Source organism: Taudactylus pleione, unplaced genomic scaffold (genome assembly GCF_031769625.1).
Source record: "Taudactylus pleione unplaced genomic scaffold, aTauple2 ptg001032l, whole genome shotgun sequence".
NCBI lineage: Eukaryota > Metazoa > Chordata > Amphibia > Anura > Myobatrachidae > Taudactylus > Taudactylus pleione.
This window is the reverse complement of record NW_028285433.1, coordinates 287501-311832: the sequence shown is the minus strand read 5'-3', so window position 1 is coordinate 311832 and position 24332 is coordinate 287501. Positions and strand designations below refer to the sequence as shown.

At 47.2% G+C, this 24332-nt stretch overlaps 1 protein-coding gene across 1 annotated transcript in view; it reads left to right on the top strand.

The window, feature by feature from the left end:
* Positions 1-24332, top strand: part of TDRD7 (tudor domain containing 7) — a 187311-nt gene that overhangs the window by 63091 nt on the left and 99888 nt on the right. Inside the window, exon 6 of the mRNA XM_088461286.1 lies at positions 13077-13285. Coding sequence (XP_088317412.1) covers positions 13077-13285 — 209 coding nt within the window. The remainder of the gene's footprint in view (positions 1-13076; positions 13286-24332) is intronic.

The window sequence follows — 24332 nt, the reverse complement described above, 5'->3', positions numbered from 1 at the left end:
CTGCAGTTACAGGATTAGTGTACTAGTCCTGCTACACCGTATTTCTTTTTAAAGAAATAAAAGTAAAATTATTGCATTTCCAGTTTCAGTAAAGTTTCAGATGTCCCGGCGGTTATCGTTTTCATTATTATCGACGTTGCTGATTCCTGGGACTATGGAACTCATTCAGAGTCGGTCGAAGCGGCCGCACGGTCGTACGCCACCGATGTTCGCTATACTGCGCATACGTAAAGTTCGCAATGCACGTGCGCAAACTAGCCACTATGATCAGAAATTTCTCTCTCCTTGAACACAGCCAGGTCGGTAGTTTGAGTGACAGATGGAGGCGTTTGTGGGTGGTAACAGGGGAAGGTGCTTGAAAACGGGCGAGTGGAGATCCAAACGCAGGCGTGCCTCATTATGCAAACGGTGTTTTATGGGAGTGCATACGGTTTATGCATAATTAACAAAGTAGCGTCATGGCACATGTGACATGGGAGGTTTTAACACTGACATGATCGTAGAGCTTAAGAGAGGGTATGGTCAACCTTATGCTCTACGACCAGTTCCGATGGTTCCCGATGGTCTCGATTAATCCTTATATGCCCGGAGATGACGTGCAATGCGTACGAGAAGAGGGCGTATTTTTTTGAATTCCGGCCGCTTCCTCCCCTTGGTCGGCCAGCTACCGATCCGAACTTAGGGACGCAACTTGCGAGGGAATCATTTGCATATCCGGCCCCTTTTCGCGTACGACCGTGCGGCCGCTTCGACCGACTCTGAATGAGGTCCTATGTCTTTTAAAGATATCGGGCTGGAGCTTGAAGTATACTCTCAAGTCCATTTATACTGTGGCAGGGGTGATACTGCACCCTGTCATTGTAATCTGCTTAAGGGCGGATGTAAAATTGAGACATCTGTAAATATCGCTTCCAGTAGCGGATAGTGTATTACTTACAGTAGATACAGATAATTGGATTTCTCTTAATTACTGGGGGTAACTCCTTTTTATATTCCACCTGCAGTTCTTCCCCCTAGTAGTTCTATCTAAGCACCCTCGCCTGGGTCCTTTAGTGCTCCAGCTTGTTCACGCGACCATCAACTTCATGTGATTCCGGTGGCCGGGGCTGAATCGCAGCAACATCTTTACTAAGCATAGTGCTTGCTGGGTTTTCCTCTCACCTGGGGGTCCCCAGAGTGGAAGTGCGTCTTGTAGACATCCGAGTAGTTGGAACGGAATTTGGTACGGATGCTTGGGTCATCGCTTGAGATACAGTTTGATTACCACAGGAGTGTGGTGGTCCAGGTCCCTGGACCGGGGAAAATAGGTTTTATTCTGGTCTCTTCGTGGTTCTGAAGCCGGACACCTTGATCAGACCTACTCCGAACTTGATGTATCTCAATCTATTCCTAAGGATAGAGGGCCTGATTCAGACACGGTCGTGAGCGCTCGCAACCGGGTCGATGTTTGCCCACTGCGCATGCGCACGACTGAGCCGGCTTCGTCGTGCGCATGCCCTAGACCTGGCTAGCGACGGGTGTTCCGTAGCTCCGGGTCTCGCACCAAAGGGGGCGAGCTGTCGATGGTGATTGACAGCTCGCCCCGTTTGGTAGGCGGGCAGGGGGGGTGGCTGGCCAAACGGAGGCCGTTTGGGGGCGGCCCCTCTGACATCACCAGTGATGTCAGTGGGAGAGCTTCCGGCTCTATTAGAGCCAGAAGCTCTCTGGGGCTTGCGGCCACGAGACTCTACTACAAGGGTCTTGTAGCAAGACCGATGGTCTTGACCATTGCGACCACCATCTTGGCCGCTCACTATAGCTGTGGGTGGTCACCCACAGCTATGCGAGCAGCCAGGGGGTAGCACAAAAAAAAAAAAAACGCCTGATTCAGAGCGAGCGCTTGTTCAGACCGTCAGTCTCTGAATCAGGCCCAGAGTCCCTTCCCTCGGGAAGTGCGGGACTATGAACAATCAGGATATCATTGGATATCAAGAATCCCTATCTAGTCGCCTCTCCAGGCGTTTCTGAGTTTCAAATTCGAAACTCTCATTTCCACTTACCCTTCAGCTCATTATTTAGCCCCCGGGATATTCACAAAAATCAGGGCTGTGCTGAGGACTCTTTTGAATACAGAGGATCACTATCATCCATCATCTGGACAATCTTCTGCTGAAGGCCCATTCCAGGGTCCAATTACTGAGAATAATCTCAGTAACTGACAGCAGTCTAGTTCGTCATGGGTGGATTCTGAATTTTCCCTTGTATCATCTGCAACCAGCAGACGTTACAATTTCTGGGTATGATCAGGGGCACCTTATGTCAGCGAGTGTTCCTCCCTCAAAACAGCAGGAGATGTTGAGGACGGTCTTTCGACATCTAGTTTTGGTGCAGATTTCCATTCGCCTCCTGAGGTAGATGGTTACGGCATTCGAGGCCTTTCCTTATGGATGATTTCTCTTCGGATCGTGTCAGCTTCACCATCTCTCTGTGTACAGAATCCAATCTTTTCCTTAACCAACAAGTAAGGTTAGGTTCCAGACCTCGAATATCTCTTCTTTTGAGGTTGAACTTAGTACACCTACTAGAGGGAAGAAATTCGTAGTGTGGGATTGGACACTTCTTACCACAGAAGTGAGTCTGAGAGAATGGGAGGCTGAAATTAAGGATCCAAGCCTGCTAGGCATCACAGGAAGGGAGTCTGTATATATGTGTGTGTGTGTATGTGTGTGTATATATATATATATATATATATATAATGTGTGTGTGTATACATACATACAGTAAGGTGCATAAATATTGAGACATTGACAGAATTTCTCCTTCATCCACCAGGGGACACTGGAGCCTCAGTACAATGGGGTATAGGAGTGTGTTAACCGGGAGCTGCACCTTTAAATAAAAAACTACTGGTAGCTAGCTCCTCCCCCTCTACACCCCCCCAGGTCAGTCTAAAAAATGTGCCCTGGAAGCTGGACGGAAGCCTCCTTAGGGCTCCGGAAATATACTCAACAGCATTGAGGACAGACAGGCAGCCTACTGCCCCTGCCTGTCTGCGACGAGGGAGCTGCCGGGGAGATCCTCACCGCTGCTGCATGCAGTTTGCGCTGAGGTCTCCTGCTACAGAGACCTCAGTCTCTAGGGTACCCAAAGACGCGCTGCATGCAGTGCACGTCGCGGGACCCAGTAGCATATGCCCGCCGCCGGCAGCACAGGCAGGGCTAAGGTTAGTGTTTCCTGGCTCCCTGGTTAGCAGAGGAGCCAGGACATGTATTTAGGCGGGCATTCACAGTGCGCTCCGCTAGCGCTGAGAGCGCGTTAGCGCGGGGGGCGGAGCCTAAGTTTTCCTTCTGCTCCTGCCTCCCAGCAGCCTCAGCGCTTCCAGAAGGATGCTGGTGGCCATTTTACACGCACTACAGGGTGGAGAGAGAGCTGTGCAGGAGTCAGGCTAGTACTCTGTGTATCAGCACTTGCATTTTTTATTCTTGTTATCAGCACTATTCGGTTAGCGCTGCAAGCATTATAGTTTATCTCCCTCTGTACCCCTTTCAGGTCTGTGTGTGGTGTGATTGAAAGATCTGTTATTGCATTACTGTCCTTTTCTCTGTGTGTGTGGGTGTGGTGTCTGTAACAGACCAAGGGGTCTAAAGTTGCACAGAAGTCTTTTTCATGCAAGACTTGTGGTGAAAAATGAACACAGGGACAATCTACTGCTTCCTTACTGTGTGATAAATGTGTGTCTTTACCTCAAGATACTAATCTTGAAGTCCAGCCTAGGTGGTCTGAACAATTGACTGCAGTTATATCAAATATGTCATCAGAGCTGGAATCAGCTTGTAAGGACAGGGAGAGGCTGAGACAAACAGCAGCTGAACCAGATTGGGCTCGCTCTCTGGCCAGATCTGTGAGGGACTTACAAAAGCAATGTCCCAGGCCCACCTGCTGCTTCTTCTCCTGCTCAAGTCCTTAGTAAGAGATTGATTCATAATCCCTTACACTGGGATGAGTCAGATGAGGAGTTGCAGGACACTGAAGAGGGCGAGGTTCATGAAGACCCAGAACCAGTATCTCAGGGCGTGGATGCTTTAATTTCAGCAGTACGCCAGGTGTTGCATGTAGAGGATTTAGAGGTTACTGAAAAACCATCTATTTTTGGTAAAAGATTTAAACAGTCTGTTACCTTTCCAGCATCAGAAGAGCTGGATGAGATTCTTTTTTCCGCATGGAAACACCCAGACAAAAAATTTCAAATTTCTAAGAAATATGTCTTATTACCCTTTCCCACCTGACAGTAGGAGATTATGTGAAACTCCTCCCAGCAGTGGACCCGTCAGTAGCCCGTCTTTCCAAGAAAACGGTGCTTCCGGTGCCTGGCGCGGTTTCCCTAAAGGAAACCTCGGATAGGAAGATAGAACACACATTGAAATCCTTGTATACAGTTGCAGGGGTTTTGATGCATCCAGCACTAGTTAGTTAGTTGGGTGAATAAGGCCATTGAAGCCTGGGCGCTGCAGCTGGCTGAGGGGATTAAGACAGGTACGCAAACTAACGACTTAATCCAGTTAGCCGAACAGATCGCAGAGTCGGATGCTTTCCTCGGAGAAGCGTCTAAGGACATTTGTAATCTATCCGTCAGATCTTCAGCATTAGCTATATCTGCTAGAAGGGCTCTGTGGCTGCATCAATGGCAGGCAGATGCAGAGTCCAAGAGCGGTAGAGGCCCTTCCCTTTACTGGGGAGGTACTTTTCGGATCGGAATTAGATAAGTGGATCTCACAAGCTACAGGTGGGAAATCCACTTACCTACCATCTGCAGCTCCTCCTCCTACTAGAAGATCTTTGGTAGGTCTCTCCTTTCGATCCTTTCGTGCCTCTGGAAGATTTAGAGGGCGTTCCAGAGGAGGTCCGGCCTTCTCCAGTGGTTCCAGAGGCCGAGGTAGAGCTTCACCATCAGCCGCCTCCAACACTCAGCAGTACAAGGCAGCTGCCAAGCCCTTCCGCATGACGTCCTTCCTTCTCATTTGGGGGATCCCAGGGTTGGGGCGCGCCTGTTATGTTTCAAGGACATTTGGATCCAGTCTTGCCAGGATGCCTGGGTCAGGGACATCATTATTCCCGGCCTGAAATTGGACTTCAGGGTCCATCCTCCTTCTCGTTTTTTCAAAACCGGTTTACCTCTGGTTGCAGAAAAATGAGAAGAAATTCTAGGGGCAATACAAAAACTGTTATTGTCCCAGGTAATAGTGAATGTTCCGACCCATCAGAGAGGTCAAGGGTTTTATTCCAGCCTGTTTGTGGTGCCCAAGCCAGACGGCTCCATGAGACCCATACTCAATCTCAAGGATTTAAACCCTCATCTTCGAGTTTTCAAATTGAAGATGGAATCTCTCCAATCCGTTATAGCGGGTCTCGACAGGAACGAGTTTCTGGTGTCCTTAGACATAAAGGACGCTTATCTCCACATCGCCATCTGGCCCCCCCATCAGGCCTTTCTTTGTTTTGCGGTCCTAGAGTCGTATTTTCAATTCCAGGCCCTACCTTTCGGACTTTCGTCAGCTCCAAGAGTCTTCACAAAAGTTATGGCGGCAATGATGGCCCTACTGCATGGTCAGGGGGTCGTCATTGTTCCATACTTAGATGATCTATTGATAAAGGCCTCTTCGGAAGCTCGGCTGTTAAGGGAAATTCTTTTAACTCAGAGCATCCTCCTGCAACACGGTTGAATACTAAATTTCAAAAAGTCCTCCCTGATCCCCACACAGCGTTTACTATTCCTGGGAATGATACTGAAGATGGTGGCGGCCTTCGAGGCGATTCAATATGCCAGATTTCATGCCCGTCCTTTTCCACTGGATCTCCTCTCCCAGTGGTCAGGATCCCACCTTTTTCTCCATCAGAGAGTTCTCCTGGCGCCTCAGACTCGAACATCTCTCATTTGGTGGCTGAACCTTTCCCACCTGCTGGCGGGGAAAAGGTTTGCGGTGTAGGATTGGATCCTCCTCACCACGGATGCAAGTCTGAGGGGCTGGAGAGCAGTGACTCTGGGAAAGCATTTTCAGGGGAACTGGATGCAGCAGGAAGCCAGATTGCCCATAAATATCCTAGAGTTGAGAGCGGTATTTTATGCTCTCCAGCTGGCGCATCCGCTGCTGGAGGGGCAGGCAATCAGTCCAGTAGGACAACGCCACTGCAGTGGCGTATATAAACAGGCAGGGTGGCACAAAAAGCAGAGCCGCCATGAGGGAGGTAACCAGGATTCTGCTTTGGGCAGAGGAATTCGCGATCTTCATCCCAGGAGTAGAAAACTGGGAGGCAGACTACCTCAGTCGGCAGGACGTTCATCCAGGGGAATGGTCACTCAATCCTCAGGTGTTCCAGCAACTAACTCTGAGGTGGGGCTGTCCTCAAGCCGACCTTATGGCGTCAAGTTTAAACCACCGACTTCCAGTTTACTACTCCAGAACAAGGGATCCACGGGCAGCTGCAGTGGACGCACTGATGGCTCCGTGGAAGTTTCATTACATTTACCTATTCCCTCTGTTTCCGCTCATTCCACGCCTGCTTCAAAGAATCAAGTGGGAAGGGATCAAGGTGCTTCTGATAGCACCAGATTGGCCCAGATGAGCGTGGTACTCCCAGATACAGAATCTGTTAATCGACGAGCCGTGGCCACTGCCTTTTCAGGACGACCTTCTTCGTCAGGGCCCATTTGTTTATCGCGACTTAAGGCGGCTTCGTTTGACGGCCTGGCTATTGAAAGGGCCGTCCTCAGAAAGAAGGGTATTCCGTCTAGTGTCATTCCCACAATGATTCGGGCTAGGAAAGAAGTCACTTCTCAACATTACTACCGCATATGGAAGAAATATGTGGCTTGGTGTGAGAGACGTAATTCCCCTCCTTCAGTGTTTAAGGTATCAGTCTCCTTCTTTTTCTTCATGCTGGTCTCACAGCAGGCCTTCGTCTGGGTTCATTAAAGGTACAGGTATCCGCATTGTCCATTTTCTTTCAGAGGAAATTGGCTTTGCTTCCGGATATACAGACTTTTCTCCAGGGAGTTGTGAAGATTCAACCTCCCTTTGTGCCTCCAACAGCACCATGCGATTTGGATTTGGTGTTGGCCTTCCTCCAGTCTGATACTTTTGAGCCATTACAGAGAGTGGGGATAAAGTACTTAACCTGGAAGGTGGTTCTGTTGTTGGCTCTCGCTTCGGCAAGGCGTGTGTCAGAACTCAGTGCTTTATCCTGCTGCCCTCCTTATCTTATTTTCCATGAGGATAGGGTGGAGCTGCATACTCAAAGGGCTTTTCTTCCCAAAGTGGTGACAGCTTTTCATATAAACCAGCCTATCGTGGTTCCGGTGTTTAAGGATGACTCTTCCAATTCAAAATCCTTGGATGTAGTCAGAGCACTCCGGAATTACGTTGACAGGACTGCCTCCCTCCGTAAATCGGATGCTTTGTTTATTCGGTTTGATGTGGCCTGTCCAGGTTGGCCGGCCTCCAAACAGACCATTTCTAGATGGATTCGCTTCACTATCAGGCAAGCATACGCGGTGGCTTCCAAACAACCACCGGGTCCTATTACGGCGCATTCTACGCGCTTGGTAGGTCCTTCATGGGCGGCTGCTCGCGGGGTTTCTTTAAACCAGCTTTGTAGAGCAGCCACTTGGTCAGGCACGCATACCTTCCTATGATTCAATCGTTTTGATACTTTTGCGGCCTCCACTTCAGAGTTTGGCCATGCGGTCTTGCAAGGCACTCAGTTCTCTCCCACCCGGGATGTAAGCTCTGGGACGTCCCCACTGTACTGAGGCTCCAGTGTCCCCTAGTGGATGAAGGAGAAAACAGGATTTTGGTACTTACCGATAAATCCCTTTCTCCGATTCCACAGGGGACACTGGACACCCACCCTACGCTGTTCTGCCTGCATTGTTACTGTTCAGATGCTAGTTTGCGTTTAATGTTGTCTGACTGACCTGTTCTTGTTTTCATGTATATGTGGTTTTCTTATGTATATGTGATTAATGTAGCTTTTCTGTCTCCTTCTCCTTACTTTCCAGCTCCCCTCGGGCACAGTTGTTTTAGACTGACCTGGGTGCGGTATAGAGGGGGAGGTGCTAGCTACCAGTAGTTTTTTATTTAAAGGTGCCAGCTCCCGGTTAACACACTCCTATGCCCCATTGTACTGATGACCTCATTCAGAGTCGGTCGAAGCGGCCGCACGGTCGTACGGAAAAAGGGGCCGGATATGCAAATGATTCCCTCGCAAGTTGCGTCCCTAAGTTCAGATCGGTAGTTGGCCGACCAAGGGTCGGAAGACAAAAAAATACGCCCCATTCTCATACGCATTGCACGTCATCTCCGGGCATATAAGGATTAATCGAGACCATCGGAACTGGTTGTAGAGCTTAAGGTTGACCATACCCTCTCTTAAGCTCTACGATTATGTCAGTGTAAAAACCTCCCAGGTCACATGTGCCATGACGCTACTTTGTTAATTATGCACTCCCATAATCCGTATGCACTCCCTTAAAACGCCGTTCGCATAATGAGGCACGCCTGCGTTCCGATCTCCACTCCCCCGTTTTCAAGCACCTTCCCCTGTTACCACCCACTAGCGCCTCCATCTGTCACTCAAACTACCGACCTGGCTGTGTTCAAGGAGAGAGAAATTTCTGATCGTAGCGGCTAGTTTGCGCACGCGCATTGCGAACTTTACGCATGCGCAGTATAGCGAACATCGGTGGCGTACGACCGTGCGGCCGCTTCGACCGACTCTGAATGAGGTCCTGAGTCTCCAGTGTCCCCTGTGGAATCGGAGAAAGGGATTTATCGGTAAGTACCAAAATCCTATTTTTCATATTTTGGCCTCTATTCACCACCACAATGGCTTTGAAATGAAACAAACAAGATGTGCTTTAACTGCAGACTTCCAGATAAAAAGTGGGAGGCACATATAGAAACCGTTGTAATTCCTACACCGTTCACCTGATTTGGATGTAATTACCCTCAAATTAAATCTGAAAGTCTGCAGTTAAAGCACATCTTGTTTGTTACATTTCAAAGCCATTGTAGTGGTGAATATATAATCTATATATGCCATTGTAGTGGTGAATATATAATCTATATATGCCATTGTAGTGGTGAATATATATATATATATATATATATATATATATATATATATATATATATGTGTGTGTGTGTGTATATATGTATAATGTGTTCTACGTTATTCATACAGCAGATCATTTGTTGCGGGGCAGAGCTGTCAGGGTCCAGTCGGACTTAGCCATCCGCAAGTTTTTTTTAACAGTTAAAACTGTGCTGGGGTCTTCCACAGGTCGACCTCATGGCTTCAAGACAAAATCATTGACTGTCTCTCTACTACTCTTGGACGAGACACCTGAAGGTTGTGACATGGTACGCCCTGTCAACGCTGTGGAAGTTCCAATTTTGTCTCCCTGTTACCTCAGATTCCTCTTCTCCCTCAGATTCTACAACGCGTCTAAAGGGAGACAGCCAGGGGATCTATTGGTAGCTCTGGATTGCGTTCGTGGAGCCTGGTATTGCATCCTTCCTGACATCTTAACATTGCCACTGGTTTTGGAGGATTTATTTTTCAGGGTGTGGAAGTAGAGAGATTCTCCCTACAGAATTCAATCTAGCCAGTTTTCTGCATTTCAGGTGAGCTACTTTCTCTTCACGGCTGGGTTCTCTGAAAATTCAGATTTAAGCTCTATCTGTTTTCTTCCTGAAGAAACTCAAAAGTACAGCCTTTTCTTCAAGGTGTGGTTCGGTTTCGACCACCCTTTGTTCCTCCTATGGCTCCATGGGATTTGGGTCTCGTACTTCCTTTCTACAGTCTACTCTGTTCGTCGCTCTACAGTCGGAGTTATATTACCTTTCGTGGAAGGTTACAGTTCTTTTCGCTCCGACCTCTGCCAGGAAGGCGTTGTTTATCTAGAAGCTCTATCCTGTCATGTTCCAGACTTGGTTTTTCACGAGGATATAGCGGATTCCCGTACCACAATGGACCAAAGGTGGTTTCGGTTTTTACACATCAATATCTGATTGTGGTACCGGTTCTTCCTCAAGATTCACCTTCGTTCTAGACCCTTAAAGATGATTTTAGAGTTCTTGTATTTCTGTGGACAGGTCTGCAGGCATAAGTACGGCAGACAGTTTTTGTTTTGTATGCTGCTGTTCGTCCTGGCTCTCCAGCCCCCACACAGTCGCTGGCCTGCTGGAGTTGTCTGTTCTTCAGATTGGCGGATATGGCTTCCTCTAGGGAGTCAAAGCCTTTTTTTTTTTCCAAGCTTTCCACTCGCTCAGTCGGTACCTTGTGGACGGCTGCTCGTGGGGGTTTCCCATGGGGTTTTCTTTGCCGAGTGGCTAGTAGGTCTCGCCGGCATACAGTAGTTGGTTTTTTTATAGACTTGACATGTTTGCGGCTTCTGCGGCGCAGCATGTCTTGTCTGTTTTGGCAGGGTTCTCAGTGCTTTCTTGCCTGTAATGGGAGCTCTGGGACGTCCCCACTGTCTTTAGCCTCCAATGTACCCTAGTGGATGAAGGAGAAAACAGGATTTTGGTACTCACCAATAAATCCCTTTCTCCAATTCCATAGGGGACACTGAATGCCCACGCTGCGCTGTTCTTGATGCCATGGTTGGGGTCTTTTTATGTTATGGCTTTTAGAGAACGGTTTTCTGTCTCTGGTTGTGATACTGTTGTTTCAACCTTTTTCTTGTGTTCTGTGTACTTGCTTTGCCTCCTCTTCCATTTGGTTTTTCACAGCTCCCACGGGCACAGTTTTCTTAGACTTGGTCTTGTAGGGAGGTATAGAGGGGGAGGAGCTAGTCACACGTCTTAAAATTTAAAGTGCCCTGCTCCACTTAGCACCGGCTATACCCCATTGTCTTTAGCCTCCAGTGTCCCCTATGGAATCGGAGAAAGGGATTTATCGGTAAGTACCAAAATCCTGTTTTCACAGCAGACCTACGTGCAATTAAGGAGCTGCGATCGCAATAGCGATCCTTAATGAATCAGGCCTTCAGTTCATACGGTAGAACAGATGCATAAGCACAAAAAGTAGATTTAGTTGAATAAATAAAATTGAATATAAGTTCTATTTCATGCTGGCATACTTTGTTCAGCTGCTATAAACTAACTACTACAGATGTATTGACAAACCAGGTCCCGTGAGACTTTGCCAGTGCCAGGCATCTTTTTTTACAGAAAAATGTGTTTTAGTCGCAATTAAATGCGAATGTGCGGATTAATTTGTTGTGCGATACTTGTATATCTCAGGGGAGCCTTAAGCTGGGTACGCACTGATAGATGTGTACGCTGACATAAGAGATCCTGGGTACACATTAGAACGATGTAATGAACGACGGAACGATCCCTTGTTCCGTCCTTCGTTAAAATGCATGGAGCCGCAATTATTATAGTTAGGTTTGATGTGCTGCACATCAAACCTGACGACATTGAATGCGACCGCGGGAGCGTGCATATCGTTCATACACACTGCACGATATGTCGTTACGATTTGGTCAAATAGTAATGACATCGCCTGTGTGTACCCACCTTTTAAAGTGTTCATTAACAATTCCTTGCCATTATTCTGTATTTGACTATATCCAATATAAACTGTATAGCTAATGTAAAACATAGGGCATTCTATAACCATATCAATGATTATAAATATACAACACAAATTAACTAATTGTTCTGCACATAAATAAGAAAAATCACTTTGACTTAACTTCTAGTGTTTGGGAGCACTGTTTGGGGGAGGGATGACAGCCTTCAGTGATAATACTAAACAAATATTTTTTTTATTTTTTAAACAGAGGTTACATTACCTGCTTACTTGATATGGATAACTTGTCTCTGCTCTAGTCAAATATGGACGCTCTCTAGATAAGAGTGGTTTTATATACTAGGACAAACACATGAGGCTACAGAATGTGCGATATAGTACAGTTATTCTATCTCTGTGCCAAATTATATACAAAGGACATTTTACCACATTAGGCCCCTGTGTAGCTGTTTTGGGCTTGATTGTGAAAAGATCCAGATGGCCCCTATTTCCATTGCTGTGTAGACCTGGTTAATGATAGTTGGCCATGAACCTTTTGTCTACACCAGGGGTGGGGAACCTTTTTTCTGCCAAGGGCCATTTTGATATATATAACAATATTTGTGGGCCCGATGCTGGCCATGCCCCCTCCATGTGATGTCACATGGGGGCGGGGGTCACAATTACCGGTGATTACAGCCATGCCCGGAGAATCCTGCGGATGCTCCGGGGAGCTGTAAGGGCAGCGGTGTGACCGTCTGAAGTGTCCTAAGGATGCTCCAAGCGGCACTGCTGCATAGATTCAGGCTGCAGGGTGTCATTCTAGGCACCCTGCTAGCCAGATGAGGCTAGCAGAAAAAATCTCCAAGGGCCAACCAAATTATTCCGCGGGCCTTATACGGCCCCTGGGCCTAAGGTTCCCCATCCCTGGTCTACTCCAACAGAAATGCTAAATCTAAATTCTTCAGAGTTTGGCCAAAATAGATTGAGTTGCTAATATGCAATTGGTGGGAAAAATAATGATCCTTGATGATTATCCTTGGCACACAGCTCGTGATATTGTCCATGCTTTCTGTTTCTCTTGCTGTGTAAATATTTGGTGGTTACAGATATCAATGATGCATAACTGCATTATTCTTGCACAAGAATTCCATTGTGTATAAAATAAAATTATTGCGTTGTTTCTTGGGTTGTTGTTTCTTGCAGTGAATTAGCTGGCCTCAATCTCTCAAGTGCAGCTTGTCTACTTACACTAATTGACATTTTTAATGTTATTTTTAGGTTGTATATCTTTTACATATATGTTCTGGATGTTTATTTTGTAGGCTTATGTTAGCCCACCTTGTAAATCAATTAAACTAAACATTGTATGTAAACAAAAATATATTGCATTGAGTGTTTGTTATAAAGGATTATAAAACGATTACTTTGTAGAGAGTATATGCCTTGATAATTGTATTTTCAAAGAATTGAAATAGACAATTCAATTTTAACTTTTTTTTTCTTCTGTATTCTAGCCAATAACACACAACCTGGTAAACCTGCTTTGCTCGCCAATTTCCATCCTAACTTATCCTTCATACAGAGCAACCTCCGTGACCTTTTCAGCAAACACAGCAATGGTATACCATTACTGAAATTACAGCATGTATACAAGGAGACCTTCAAACATGATTTGGGTGAAGAGGTGTTAAAACAAGTTGTTAATTGGACGCACATTTGTACGGTATGGAAAAAATAGTACTTGCACAGCTTTCCAGTATATATTCCTCTTTACTGCACATAGTGGTCAATTTATTTAGATGGCGTTATGTGCTGCGATTTGCGGCTGCGCAAATATTTGTCTTCTTATCCTCTACATCGATAATTGGCATGTGCGTCTCTATGGGAACGATGCAAAATCGTTGATGGCACATTGCATTCATAATAATTTATTTGTAACTGGTATAACTTTTTTATCAAGGCAGCAGTATATATAAAAATGGGGGTTTTCAGGCAGAAGAAATGATGCAGGGATTTAAAAGTAATTTTTATATAAATCAGTTTGTTTTAAAGCTCTGACGTATCAGGAATTTTTTTTTTTTTATAAACCACTTTATTAAAGCTGTGTTACATTGGTAAATATACCCTACACAGTTTTTGCCATTAAATTAAATTGCAGTTTTAAAACCCTCCCCAGAAAATCCAAACATTTCATAAATCGGGCCCAGTTACTGCTTGCAGCTGGAGTCTCGTGTAGGTTTATTCTCTTTGCACTCTCATCAGTTACCATCAGTGTCTTCTCTTTCTTTCATTGAAGATCATATTTTCTCAAATAGTGAAGTGCATATGACATCAAGCGACATTATCTGTTCCTTTTCAAGTGTTTTCTTTTTTGGCACTGCCATGCTTGCAATTTATTGTGAGCTCTTTGAACAAGGCAATCTTCAAAGCTGTATTTTGCTGTAGAATAGGCATGGCCCTTTCTTTGTTATTTTAAAACACGGTTGGCTGGTTTAAACCACATGTTAAAAAAACAAACAAACCTCCTCTTCCCAGTCATTTTAGCTTCATACAGAAATGCCTTATTGCACAACATTTTTGGTAATTGGCCCTGGCCCAAACCTTACCAGGAGTACATAGAAAGAATCATTACACACATGGGTGGCCAGATAGAGAAACATGATCTTAAAAGAAGGGCATTCCGAACCAAACTGAGTAATGTAACTGAAGGTACAGTATTTAAAGGAAACCCTTTGGTACTGCCTTCAGATCTAAATTGATTAAGGACTTCAGCACAGGTCCAAAAAAATGCATGTTAGATATTTCAATTCATAGCTTTGCCAAAGCCTTCCGCCTTCCTCAGGAGAATGACAGAATAATAATTATGAAAAAGTTGATATCTATGCTTCACCAGCCTAGGATTTAACAAAAGATACCAGTCTCAGGACTCCATTTAACCACGACAACACCATTGTTGTTTGGTCCCAATAGTTTGCCTTCCCTCTATAAATGAAATCCCCTAGAGTATCATAAGTGAAAGCCATATCCTCTGGTGGCCAAAAGCAGGGTTGGAAAAAGTTAACCAAAAAAACAGTGTTTTTTTTTTTTTTAAAACCAGTTTTTTGCATTAATGTTTAAATGAAGAAGAAAATTAATCTTGCTATGTATTAGAAACTTTGATCAATCACGTTTTAATGCTTTCCAACATTAACAAACTAAAATTATTAGGGTTTGAAATGATTTATTTGACATATTTCAATAAAAACAATTTTAGACTACACCTAATTAAAACATGCAAAAGCACTTTTCCGAGAAACTCACAAACGCAAAAAAGGAGTTAAGCATTAGAACTGGAAATGTCCCTGGCATTAAACATTTTGAATAAAAACACTAGTTTAGAGACCTTTTCAGTTCCCAGTCTGTTTCGAAGCTTCGACTGAACTAAACTGAAAAAAGAAAAATTCTTTCTACACTAGCTGAGGTGCTTGAGCGGACAGAAGTTGTTAAATAATAGGTAATACATTGGGGTTAACTTTTTTTCAATTGTGCTTTCTTTTTTTTTTTTTGCTCGTCCACCATTCATAAGATGATACTTGTGATACCACAGAGACTTTCTTTGAAATACAAAGGTAAACATGGAGATTAAGCCATGAGGTGTTTCTCTGTGTATTGCCTGCTTTATGTGTTGGTGTTTACTCTTTAAGATTGAGAATGTTAGTTGTGTGTTTTTTTTACCTGCCTAACTCCCCTTTCCCTACCCTAACTCTCTCCGGGGGGTCCCTAAACCTAACCCCCCCACCCGTGGCTAAGACATGCGGCTTAACTTTGTTCGGGGTGTCAGGATTTTTCAGTGGGGCTAACGATGGGCGTCGGGATTTCAACGCCTATCTTTAGTCCCATCTCAGGATGTCAGTGTCTGGATATCATTGGGTGGGATAGCGCCCGCCAGTATCCTGGCTACATCCCATTTAAACCAGCCAATCCTGCCTAAAGGTCTTGCCAGTTTTAAACAAAGGGTACTAAGAGAAAATGAACAGTAACTGCACTTTTGCATTCGTTCTTTACTATTCAGTTTCTCTTTCAATAACTCCATGGCATCGGTTGTCCATTTGACAAGGGTAGTTCAATAAGTAAGGTAACAAATCCTCTCAAATGTGTAATGTTCTCTACTTCATTTTAATTTTCCCGCCAGACCAGAGCAGGTAGACCACTGCTTCCCCTCATGGCCATTAGACTGCCTCATATTAGTCATACTGTCCCAACATCAGTTGTAAGATGGCGAGGCTGGTGAAAACATGGTCAAACATTGCGGTGTGTAGTGTGATCAGATTTCTGTGTAAAGGGCACATCAGCATAACATTGTCATGGAAACTGGATGGAAGGCGACCAATATTGATGTTCAGCTAGCCGTTATGTCCTGGCTTCAGATGCTTGACAGTGATTTCTTCTATGCCGGGATAGATGCTTTGGTGTGCTTTTGGAACAGATGCTTAGACAAGTATGGGGACTATGTGGAAAAATAATTTGTACCAAGGCCATACCATTATACTTGTATGTACAAGTTGCATAAATTTACGTAGTAAGAGGTCTTGTTACCTTATGTATGGAATTATCCTCGTAGATAGGCAGGTGGTTTAAAAAAAAAAAAAAAGTATATTGCCAGATGGCATATAATGGAGCGTCTCCTCTTCCCCAGTGTCTTTCTTATCTCTAGTTTAGGCAGACGGGTAGTGTTTTTATTTTGTATTCAGATGCAGAGACTTGTCTTTCTATGGTATCGAGGATGCACCTTTCTATGCTGCAGTACCAAGGATGGGCTGGCCTTACGTAGCAGTGCTGGCAGCTTAGAAATTCAGAACTCCCACACCCTGAACGGGGAAGGTTTCAGCACAGGCTTTTGCTTCCTGTGTGCCTTTATTATATGCTGAGGTCAGTCTGATAATGTATGAGGACCTACTAATAAGAGTTCTGCAAACATAGCACAGTGGTAGCCCTGAAGGTGCTTGCACCATTAATGCAGCCTGTGCCTGTGCCTAAAGAGATGAAAGACACAAGTCCTAAAGAAGAGTACAACTATTCTATGGTATTTTATCCTGCTGATAGATGGTTATTATGTTTAGTAGAGGTTTATTAGTAGGGGGCACAATATTACAAAATACAGATATAACACATTCCATCAAAGATCAGTAAGTTCTAAAGGTTAAAAAAAAATTAAAAGGCTACAGTATTTCTCCAGTACCCAAAAGGAAATGCATGTTTACAATCCAGAACGCCAACAAACACTGCAAAACTAGAAAGAAGTTAATGCTTATTCAAAGTCAATGGTAGTCCCTTTGTTTCCTTTTAGTTAGAAAGAGTAAAGGCTTTTGTTTATTGCAATATTCTGAAACTGAGGGGACTCCGTTAGTCTATACATTTCCTCCTTTCCTTGTCCCCTCCAGCATGATTTGAAAAATCTAAAAGAACAATAGGAAGTGGTCACTTTTTTTTTTTTTTTTTTTGGTTAAGGCAGGTTTCAAGTAGCCTGGGAGATGTCTTGCAGAACCAGGACCTCTACCTTTTTGGCCGTATTTATTGTTCCAGATTTATGTTTTGTATTAAAATATATAGTAGAGGATTCCATTCCAAACATCGACGCAGTGTACTTTTCGAGAACAGCAGAACAGCACATCATGACCTGCCCTTAGACTCTAGGATTATGCTAAATAACTTATTGGTTCCTCACACGGCTTTCTCGTTGTATAGGAATAGAAAAAATAATTTTGTCCTCTACCTATCACATGGTGAGTTAGTGTACTGTAATTGTTTTTAGACTTATGCTAAATTTCGACATTGAGCACAATGTGAAATAGTGGATACTCTGTTTTTTTTAATTAAAACTTCTAAAAGAAGTGGTGTTACACAATGGTAGATAATATGCTTCATTCCCAATTGGTCATTTTACGCACCTAAATGAAAGTTGTAAGAATTTAGCCCTACAGATGAGTCCTCATTCATCTAGCCTCAATACGCCATGTGGCGGTGAGATGCCTGCCGCCAGGTCCCGTGCAACTCTACTAGCGTTGGACGTGTTTTTATTTTTTCTTTAACCAAAATGCATCTTGGATGCACTAGGATGCACCAGGAGACTGACCTGACTAAATTGATATGTCACTTGTATATCTGAGTCTGTATTCGAAACACAGTAGAACTTGGAGTGTAAAAAAGCTGCGGCCACTGCATCATATATTTCGTATGAAGATCAAGATACTTAGTTGCACACAGATATACAAGTGTTACATATCAAATTGATCAGCTCAGTCTTCCGGTGTGTTCTACTAGCATCACATTGCGTCTATGACGCATTTCGGCACAGAAGATTTTAAAAAGTTGCCTGGCGCCAGCAAAGTCGGACGGTGGAGCACTGTTATAACATAACTTTCTACTTCAGGGTCCATAGGGTGTCCACAGGGTTGACCTTGGGGTATAGCTGGATCTGGATCCACGGGCACCACGCAGTTAAAGCTTTGCTGCTCCCAGGATGCACTTGGGTCCGTCCTCCTCTATACCCCGCCCCCGAGCCACAGCACCTCAGTTTTAGTTGGTGCCCGGCCGGCGTCGGGTCACCCTGTTGCAGTGGGGCTGCAGGAGCAGCCCCTAAGCTTTATTTTAAAAGAGAATTTTTTAAAAATTTTTTCTACTTTTTTTAAATTTTTAGAGCGGCAGCATCAGACTGTCCTTTAGGACGTCCACGCTGCCGCTACTTCTCCCCGCTGGCGCCGCGACGCCAGTACAGCTCTGGGGATCGCGGCGGGACCCCAGAGCCTGTACTAGCCGGGCTCTGGGGACTCCCTTGACTGCTGCCGGACGCGACGGGTATCCGGTAAGCCGCGGGTCGCCGCGTGCGGCGGCCCGCGGATACTTTGTATGCAGTCAGAAGCCTCCGGTCTCTGGGGACAGACCGGAGGCGCTAGCGGCGGCGGCGGGCTCCCCCTCTATTGAGGAATACCCCGCGTGTCCGCTAGACCACCAGGGTAACAGGCTGGCAGCGGGACCGGCAACCCGGGGTTAATTGCTAGCCAGGGGAGGCAGCCTTCCCTGTCTAGCGGCTCCTCCCCTCAGCTCAGCGCGCCTTTCAACTAGCAGTCTGGCGTCGCTGAGCTGCTCTTATCTTACGGCCACTCCTCCTCTGAGGTCTCCGGCGGCCATCTTTACTGGCAGGCATCGCAGACTCCCAGGCGGTATCAAGTGGACCGCTCCCCCTGTGTACCTCTCCCCTGCTAAAGGACAGTGTACACAGCGCTATAGCCCTCCCAGACACTGAATCTGGGCGGTTGATTGTAGCGGAAGGTGCAGTGAGTACTAACTTTTCTGCATTGTATGTGACTATTGCTAGTGCTGCCTGTCTGTGACTTATTCTCCTTGCTGTCAGCTTATAACTATCCCTTTCCTTCTCCTACGGCCCGGCAGGTGTGTGGGGGAAGGGCGTTTTTCTGAGACCCTCACTTATATAAATCACGTATTTGTGGGGTCAGTCACATACTGTTGTGTGCTACACAGTACCATATCTGGGCTGTTGTGTCGCATACTGGTGAGTGCGCGGGTGTTAAAACCGTAATTCCTCTGGTGATACGTATTTCTTGTGTATTTACGGTATCATGTCTGATGAGGAGACTGAGCGCTCTGTGGCTCCTGTGCTTTTTTCCTGCAGACGCTGTGCTGCTGGAGTTGATGGGGAGGACTTATCTCAGGATGGTCTGTGCGGGCGGTGCCAGCTGGTATCGGGCCCCTCCAACCCCCCTGTGTCACAGGACCCTCCTTGGGCGATGTTTTCACAGGTGCTGGCGTCTATTGCGGACCGGTAATCGGTCCCATCAGCGGTCCCTTCTAGGGCGTTGCCTCAGCCCATCATCCCTCATTCCCCGGGTGTTCCACAAATATTGCGGTCTCCCCCCGGGGCCCAGACTGTGGGTCCTTACTCGGGACTGCCTGTGTATGTGCAGTCTCCCCCAGTGACGCGTCAGTCTGTAGTGCCTTTGCAGAGTTTTGCTCCCGACGGCTCCTCCGCCTTGGGTGGATGTTCTCTCCAGCTCCGTACAGAGTCTGGCGGCTTCATCCTCGGCGTTTCAGTCGATGTTGCAAAGTGATGTGCCACCAAGGGCGTCTAAACGTCCGGTTGTGAGTTCACTAGCTGCGCAGTTGTCGGACTCGGAAGTGTCCTCAGATGATGGAGAAATCCATGAGGACTCTGACTCTGATGCCATGGGGCAGGAGGTGGAAGCTAAGTCCTCCATTAATGTTCCAGCCTTAGTTAGGGCGGTGCGGGCTATCCTGCATGTTGAGGATGATGCGCCGGCTCCTAGGTCGAAGTTTCCTAATTTTAAAAAGGCCAAGGTGACTTCAACTGTGTTCCCCCTGTCTGATCAATTAACGGATCATATGGCGGCGGCCTGGCAATTACCCAGTAAGAGGTTCCATCCACAGAAGAGGTTGGCGGCGAACTATCCTTTTCCTGAAGCTCATTGCAGGAAATGGGAGACTCCGCCGACTGTGGATTCCCACGTTACCCGCTTGATCAAAAGCGCGACGCTGCCATTGCCGTCTATCTCCTCTTTGAAGGATCCCACGGACAGGAAGGTGGAGACTTGTTTAAAGTCCATTTATTCTCTTTCCGGGGCGGTGGCTCGCCCGTCCATGGCTATCTCCTGGGTGGCTAAAGCCATTGAGGCCTGGGCCAATGCCTTGGAGGATACCTTTCCTGATGAAGCTCCGGATATCCAGAGAGCGTTAGTGGGACAGATGCGGGATGCAGCTTCCTATATTGGGGAAGCGTCTTTGGATGCCAGCCTGCTCACTTCTAGGGTGTCGGCTACAGCGGTGTCTGCTCGGCGCTCCCTGTGGCTGAGGTCCTGGAGGGCTGATGCAGATTCAAAAAAGGGTCTGGAGGCCTTGCCTTTTAATGGTGATTTACTATTTGGTCCAGATTTTGACAAAATAGTGGATACTTTGGCTAAGTCCAAGTCGGCTTTCCTCCCTTCGGCCTCTGCGCCGGCTAAAGTGAGGAGCTCTGCCTTTCGGTCCTTTCGGGTTCAGGGTAACGCCAAGGGCCAGTCCTTACCGAGACACTCGGCGACCAAGGCCGCACCCAAACCCAAGAAGCAGGCATGGAGTGCTCGGCGCCCTTCTTCCAAGCAGGAGGATAAGCCTGCTGCCTGATGGGACGGGCCTCTCTCTGGGGGACCCCAGAGTGGGAGGCCGACTTCTCCAATTCGCCCAGTGTTGGCACAATACCACCACGGATGCCTGGGTTCGAGAAGTAGTCTCTCAGGGGTACGCCCTGTCTTTTCAGTTCAAGCCGCCCCACCAGTTTTTCTGCACGAGTCCTTCTCTGGACAAGACCAAAGCTGGCCAGATTCAGGTAGCTATAGAATCCTTGCTACAAGCAGGGGTCATTGTTCCCGTTCCGCAGTCTCAGCGCGGGACGGGGTACTATTCTAATCTGTTTCTGGTACAGAAACCCAATGGTTCTCATCGCCCTATCCTGAATTTGAATTCTCTGAACAGATACCTCAGAGTTCCCAAGTTCAGGATGGAAACGTTCCGTTCCATCATTCTGGCGATGGAACCCTATCTCCACGTGCCCATAGCACCGGCACATCAGCGGTATCTGAGGTTTGCTATCCTGAACCATCACTACCAATTTCGGGCGTTGCCTTTCGGCCTTTCCACGGCTCCGAGGGTGTTCACCAAGGTGATGGCAGTTATGGCTACCCACCTTCGGGGTCAGGGTCTACGTCTGTTGCCGTACCTGGACGATCTTCTGCTGCTGGCGAGCTCCCCGGAGGTGCTTCTTCGACATCTCCACCTCACCATTGCTTGTCTTCAAGCACACGGGTGGTTGTTAAATTGGAAGAAGTCCTCTCTGATTTCATCACAGCGGATGGTTCATTTGGGAGCCCTGCTGGATTCTCGTCAGCAACGGATTTTCCTGACTCCGGAGAAGGTCTCCTCCCTGCAGCTGCGGATACACAGTTGCCTGAGCAGTTGCCGCCTGTCGGTTCATTCGGCTATGAGAGTTCTGGGGTCCATGGTGTCGACATTCGATATGGTGGAATTTGCCCAGTTCCATTCCCGGCCCCTGCAGGGGCTAATTCTATCGGAATGGAACGGGTTACCTCACCGGATCCGCTCTCAGATGCTGGTGTTGTCCCCGGAGGTTCGGCAGTCTTTGGCTTGGTGGCTTCAGACAGCGCATCTGGTCGAGGGGCGCCCCTTTTGGATCCCGGACTGGGTCCTGCTCACGACGGATGCCAGTCTCTGGGGTTGGGGGGCAGTGACCGGCTCATTATCGCTTCAGGGTTGTTGGTCCGCGGAGGAAGCACTTCTCCCCATCAACATCCTGGAACTGCGGGCGGTATACAGGGCCCTGCAGTGGTCCGGCCCCGTTCTTCACGGAAGGGCGGTTCAGGTGCAGTCCGACAACGCCACCACGGTGGCGTACATCAACCACCAAGGGGGAACTCGCAGTCGGGCAGCAATGTCGGAGGTGTCTCGCATTCTTGCTTGGGCGGAGTGTCACGTTCCAGCGATCTCGGCAGTCTTCATTCCCGGAATCCTCAATTGGGAGGCGGATTTCCTCAGCCGTCACGACGTGCATCCCGGGGAATGGTCGCTTCACCCAGAGGTGTTTCAGCTACTCGTGGACAGGTGGGGACTGCCGGAGCTGGACTTGATGGCCTCCCGTCACAATCACAAGTTGCCCGTTTACGGGTCAAGGACAAGAGACGCAGGCGCCTGTCTGGTAGACGCTCTGTCGGTGAAATGGACGTTTCACCTGGCGTATCTGTTTCCTCCGATATCCCTGCTTCCTCGGGTTCTGCGGAAATTCAAGCTGGACGGCAGCACGCTCATGCTGGTGGCTCCGGCGTGGCCCAGACGTCCTTGGTTCTCCGATCTGAGGTGCCTCTCCAACGACGCTCCGTACCTTCTCCCTCAGCGTCGGGACCTGTTGTCTCAAGGGCCCTGCCTTTACCCGGATCTGGGTCGGCTCTCTTTGACGGCGTGGCTCTTGAGACAGCCGTCTTGAGGTCTAGGGGTTTCTCCAGTTCGGTCATTGGTACCATGCTTAGGGCACGCAAGCCTGCTTCCGCGCGGATTTACCACAGGGTGTGGCACACTTATTTTCAGTGGTGTGAATCCAGAAACTATGATCCGCAGGTGTTCCGGATGGGTTTGGACCTCAGCTTACGCCTGGCCTCTCTGAAGGTTCATGTGTCTGCTTTGTCCGTGTGGTTTCAGCGACGGATTGCTACACTGCCAGATGTTCACACCTTTTTCCAAGGTGTTCTCAGGATCCAGCCTCCCTTCGTGCCTCCGGTGGCTCCTTGGGACTTGGTGGTGGTACTGCGGGTCTTGCAGGGTCCTCCTTTTGAGTCGGTGGAGCTCAAGTGGCTGACGTTTAAGACCATTTTTCTCCTGGCAATTGCTTCTGCCAGGAGGGTGTCAGAATTGGGGGCGCTTTTCTGATTTTTCACCAGGACAAGGGCGGTGCTCCGCACGCGTCCTGAGTTTTTGCCCAAAGTGGTCTCAAAGTTCCACATTAATCAGGAACTTGTTGTGCCAGCTTTTCAGTCGCCTGATCTTTCTGCTGGTGAGGCTTCCTTAGATGTTCTGTGGGTCCCTCTTGGGCTGCTAGACGTGGCGCCTCCACTGTTCAGCTGTGTAAGGTGGCTACTTGGTCTTCAATTCAGACGTTTTTGAGGTTCTATGCGTTTGACACCTTTGCCTCTCAGGATGCATCCTTTGGGCGCCGGGTACTCCTTTCAGCACAGGAGCGTCCCCGCCCTTAGTTGAACTGCTTTGGGACATCCCCAAGGTCAACCCTGTGGACCCCCTATGGACCCTGAAGTAGAAAACAAGAGATATGGTAAGAACTTACCTTTGTTATCTCTGTTTCTACGAAGTCCACAGGGCGCCCGCCCTGACGCACCTGGCTTCAAATGGGCTGTGTGGCTGGTCACCGGTTTTCCGTCTCCCATTTCTGTGAGTATGGTTTCTTGTGTGTTCCAGTCTTCCTTCTCTCTGTTTAGTCTCCTCCTCCGGCCTTGGCTGCTTACCAACTGAGGTGCTGTGGCTCGGGGGCGGGGTATAGAGGAGGACGAACCCAAGTGCATCCTGGGAGCAGCAAAGCTTTAACTGCGTGGTGCCCGTGGATCCAGATGCAGCTATACCCCAAGGTCAACCCTGTGGACCCTATGGACTTCGTAGAAACAGAGATAACAAAGGTAAGTTCTTACCATATCTCTTGTTTTTCATAATGCTTAAAATGAAGATCTGCAAACAAAACGGACAACGTAGATTATATAAAGCCCTCTACAGCAGTGGTTCCCAAATTGTGACCCGTGGTTGCTCGGGACATTTGTGGGGGTACCACAGGTTGGTGGTCCAGTACCAAATCAAATTATTTATGGTCAATGTAATGTAAATATGTGGAGAAACAGAAGTACAAACCTGTCCACCACCACTTAACTAAACCTAAGGATGACAGGTAGCACACTTTGCTGAATTTCTCAGTAACAAACATTGACTTAGGGGTGCAGTGAAAACAATGCTTATACTCTAGTGCTCCGTGATTCAAAAAAGTTGGGAACCACTGCTCTAGAATATAGATGTGGAGGAATATGTGTTGATACAATGCAGCACAATAGAAGAAGTGGGGAAATTACACACTGGTCCTGTGGATCAACTTCACTCCACAGACAACAGTATGAGAAGGCTAATATGAACAGGAAAAGTACAAGTACAAATAGAAA